Raw genomic sequence first — 4,617 nt, forward strand, 5'->3', positions numbered from 1 at the left:
AGGAGGAAGGAAAGGAGAAAAGGAAAGAAGAAACGTAAAGAGAGGGAGATGAGAATGAGGAGAGAGGAGAGGAAAGTGAGAGGAAAAGAGCGCAAAATTAAATGAGAGAGGGAAAAGAAAATGAGAAAAAAGGAAAAAGAAGGGAAAGGAAGCGGGAAAGGAAAAGGAAAACGGGAAAAGAAGGAAAAGGAAACGAGAGAGGAAAAGGAAATGAGAGAATAAAAGAAAAAAGGGAAAAAAGGAACAGGAAACGAGAAAAAAAGGAAAAAGAGAAAAGAAGGAAAAGGAAACGAGAGATTAAAAAAGGAAAAGGAAACGAGAGAGGAAAAAGAAAACAAGTAAAGAAGGAAAAGGAAACGAGGGAGGAAAAAAAATAAAAAGAAAAAGAAAGCTTGGAAGGAAAGAGGAAAGAAAAAGGATACGCAAAGGGAAAGGACAAAGAAGAGCAAAGAGGAGAGGGAAAGGGAAAGGAGAGGAAAGAGGGAAAGGAAAAAGAAAAAAGGAGAGGAGAGGGGAAGAGAGAGTGGAGGGGAAAATGAAAGGAGAGGAGAGCGAGGCGAGACCGAAGTTGGCGAGGCGGGCGCGGCGCGGTGGGCAGGGCTGGCCGCCGCCCCGCCCCCGCCCGCCGCCGCCGCCGCCGCGCCCGCTGCCGGCCGTGCCCCCGCTAAAGGAGGCAGGGAGCGGGGCGGCGCGGCAGTGCGCCCCGAGCCGCGCCCGCAGCCCCGACAGCCGCGCCGGCAGCCAGCCAGCGGGAACCGCGCCGGGAGGGATGCGGGGCGCCGGGGAGGCGGCAGGGGCGGCGAGCGCGGCCCCCGCGCCGCTGTGAGCCCCCAACTCCTCGCAGGCACGGGGAGAGGAGGCATATACGTGTATACGCACGGACACTGCGCATATACACGTACATAGGCACCCGCCGAGAGCAGCGCCGCTTTCCTCCCCGCCAGCGGCCGCCGAGGCGCAGCCCTGATGCCCGGCGGGGCGGCGGGGCCGCCGCTCGGGCGCGCAGCTCCCCGCTAGAGGCGGCGGCCCCCGCGGGCCGGATGCGCGGCCCCGGTGCGGGCGGCACCCCCGGGCCGGCCGCCGGGGCCCCGCGGCGCTAGGGGCCGGCCGGGCCTCCCGCCCCGGCCTGGCGGCGGCGGCGCGGGGATGCTGGCGCTGGGGCAGATGGACGGCGCGCCCCGGCAGGGCGCCTTCCTGCTGGGCAGCCCGCCGCTGGCCGCCCTGCACAGCATGGCCGAAATGAAGGCGCCGCTGTACCCCGCGTACCCCCTGCCCGCCGGGCCCGCCTCCTCCTCCTCCGCCTCCGCCTCGCCCGCCTCTGCCTCGCCCTCGCCGCCGCTCGGCTCCCCCGGCCTCAAGGCGCCCGCTGCCGCCGCCGCCGCGGGCGGGCTCTCGGCGCTGGGCTCGGCCCCGCCGCAGCTCTCGGCCGCCACCCCGCACGGCATCAACGACATCCTCAGCCGGCCCTCCATGCCCCTGCCGGGCGCCGCGCTCGCCTCCGCCTCGCCCTCCGCCTCCTCGGCGGCGCCCGCCGGGCTGCTGGCCGGGCTACCCCGCTTCGGCAGCCTCAGCCCGCCGCCGCCGCCGCCGCCCGCCCTCTACTTCAGCCCCGGTGCCGCCGCCGCCGCCGCAGCCGTGGCCGCCGGGCGCTACCCCAAGCCGCTGGCCGAGCTGCCCGGCCGGACGCCCATCTTCTGGCCGGGGGTGATGCAGAGCCCGCCCTGGAGGGACGCCCGCCTCGCCTGCGCCCCCCGTGAGTACCCAGCGTGGCGGAGCAGCGGAGGGGAGCGGGCCCGTAGAGCCCCGCCGGAGTCCTCTCCGGGCGCCGGGCAGCCCCGGCATCGCGGCGAGACCCTCCCGACCCCCCAACCAGGGCCGGCTTTGCCTCGCTTTCTTTTGTTTTTGTTTCCTAAGTTTGCTCTGCCTTCTCCCTCCCCCTCGGTCGGCGCGAAGCCCTGTAAAATGCGGGTTCTCGCCGGCGCAGCGGGGAGCCTCCCGGGGTGGGGGGGGCGCCTGCTCTCCCCGTCCCCGCCCGGGTCTCTCGGAGCCGGGGCTGGTTTTCGGGGCGCGAACAAACTTTCCCAGAGCGGGACTTTGCGTTGCCGCCCGCTTGCAGTGGCTGCAGCTTTTCTAGAAAACGATATCGTTTGCCCGCTCAGATTTTCAATCCTCAAAGGAAAAATAACCAGGGGAAGCCGGGAGGCTGGCGTTGTCCAGGCAGCAGTTTTGTTACAGCCCCCCACCCACCCCCCCGGAGTGACACCCCTCCCCATCCCCCAGGGCCGCTTGAGAGCGAAGCGCTTTCCCAAATACGTAGATTAACGTGTCTGTCCGTGCCTTCCCTTTCTCTCGCCCCCCGCCAGATCAAGGCTCAATTTTGCTGGATAAGGACGGAAAGAGAAAACATACCAGACCCACTTTTTCTGGCCAGCAGATTTTCGCCCTGGAAAAGACTTTCGAGCAAACGAAATATCTGGCCGGCCCGGAGCGAGCCCGGCTGGCCTATTCGCTGGGGATGACGGAGAGCCAGGTCAAGGTGAGCGGAGCGGCTCCCGCACAGAGCGGTGCGGGGCTGGCGCAGCGCAAAGCGCCCGGCTCGGACCGGCCCCGCCGCGGCAAAGCGGGGCTCGCTCGCGCGGCCGGGGGTGCTGCGGGCCGGGGCGGCGAGGGCTCCCCCGGCAGCTACCGGCAACCCGCGCTCAGTTGCCTTACCGGCGGGGCTGAAAAGGATGCTTCAAAGCGTATTTTGTTTTAAAACCCGAACCTAACAAACCCAGGCAGGACCGAGAAGCCCGGTGCGTTCAGGCTGAACGCCACGGGGGTGGCCGCCGTGCTGGGGTGGGTGGGAAGGGGGGGAGGGGGTGTCAGGGCATAGCTCTTCTGCCCGCAGCCCACCCAAAGCGGGCTGGGGTCGCGCACCCCGCTCGGGCTGTCCCGCCCCAACTCCCCGTTGTAGTTAAACTCCGAGCTGCGGGCAAAGCGGGGATGCGAGGGGGTGGGAGCCAGGGCTGTGCCCCCCGGGGACATGCCGGGGGGAGGCGTTTGCTCCGCGGGCGCGGGGACACGAGGCGGGCTGGGCCAGAGGGGCCTCCCGGCGGTGCTCAGGCTTTCAGACCCATCTAGAGACCCTCCTTTGTCACTGCAAAAATGTCCAATGGCTGCGAATAAATTATTGCAGCCTCTACAATGAAAATGACCCCCTCCCCTGCCAGCGCCCTGCCAGCGAATGAATGCATCTGGCGGGGCAGGGGCGGCTGGGGAAGGGCTGAGCACGAAATGCGTGTCGTGCCCCCCCACACCCCCCCGCCGCGGGGCTGGGGGCGGCTGTTGGCCGGTCGGGGGAGGGGGGGGACCCGTGCCGGGACGGGGGGCTCCGGCTGCTTTCGGTTGACGGGGGAACGGCCCGGCAGCTGGTGGAGCGGGAGCCGCTGCCGCCCGCTGGGGACGGGGAAGCGCCGGGCAGCGGGGCGGGGGCGGCCCGGTGGGCTCGGCCGCGCCGGCGGGGGGCGAGCGGCCGCGGGTGCCGGTGGTGCCGGTGATGATGACGGTGGCGGCGGGGGCAGGTCTGGTTCCAGAACCGACGGACCAAGTGGCGGAAGAAGCACGCGGCCGAGATGGCGACGGCGAAGAAGAAGCAGGACTCGGAGACGGAGCGGCTGAAGGGCGCCTCGGAGAACGAGGAGGAGGACGACGATTACAACAAGCCCCTGGACCCCAACTCGGACGACGAGAAGATCACGCAGCTGCTGAAGAAACACAAGCCGGGGGGCGGCGGGCTGCTGCTGCACCCCCCCGAGGGGGAGGCCTCCGCCTAGCCCGCCCCGCCCGTCGCCGCGTTCGGAGATGTACAGATCTATTTTTCTAGACTCTACGCGCCCGGCAGGAGGAGGAAGAGGAGGAGTAGAAGCCGGAGGGGGGGCAGAGAGGACTGCCGGCGGAGCGGACCCCCGCCCCGCGTGTTGTAGGGTGGGGAGCGGCGGGGCTGCCCCGGTGCCGGGTCCCGCTACCGGCGGGGCGGCGGCCGCCTGTTGCCGGCTCTTTGTAAATAAACCGTGAGTCACCGCGACCGTAGGCGTTCCTTAATGTGAATATTTAAAATGTAAAATACCTTCTTTTTTTGTACAGCGGGGGCCGGGGGCGCCGCCCCCCGCTCGGCCCGCACCGTCCCGCGCTCCCGGCACCGGCGGCACACCGGGGGCACCCCCGAAGCCCCGGGACAGGTGGCACCGGGGCCGCCGAGGCTAAAGCCGCCGTGGCCGCCACTGGCCCCCCCCCCTCCGGCCCAAACTGCAGCGGCCTCGCGTGCTATTTATTAGTATTTTTGAAACACTTTCTGTTGCGGTCGTGGGGCGGGGGGGGGGGAGGCGGGGGGGGAGGGCGAAGGGCGAAGGGACAGAGTTTGCTTTCACTTACACCGTTTCCAATCAACCGCGTGTTGGAAAAAGTAGCTGGTGGGAATTGTCACGACCACTTTCAGTCAAAATATAAAAAAAATCATTTAGTTGCTGTAATTGAATTTAAAGTGTGTTTTCTTTTGTATCATACGGAATACTATAGAATGTAAATTGTTTTCTTTTTTTTTAAGCTAATAACGATGATATATCGTGATATAGCATC

General features: G+C 66.3%; 1 protein-coding gene across 1 annotated transcript; it reads left to right on the forward strand.

The window, feature by feature from the left end:
* Positions 1–681: 681 nt before the first annotated feature.
* Positions 682–4,343, forward strand: NKX6-1 (NK6 homeobox 1). Its single transcript, XM_055796600.1, has 3 exons — positions 682–1,753; positions 2,364–2,536; positions 3,564–4,343. Exons 1-3 carry the CDS (start codon positions 1,147–1,149, stop codon positions 3,813–3,815), a joined length of 1,032 nt encoding a protein of 343 aa, XP_055652575.1. The 5' UTR covers positions 682–1,146; the 3' UTR covers positions 3,816–4,343.
* Positions 4,344–4,617: the final 274 nt, after the last annotated feature.

The sequence above is a fragment of the Falco peregrinus genome, chromosome 2 (assembly GCF_023634155.1).
Source record: "Falco peregrinus isolate bFalPer1 chromosome 2, bFalPer1.pri, whole genome shotgun sequence".
NCBI classification, from domain to species: Eukaryota; Metazoa; Chordata; class Aves; order Falconiformes; family Falconidae; genus Falco; species Falco peregrinus.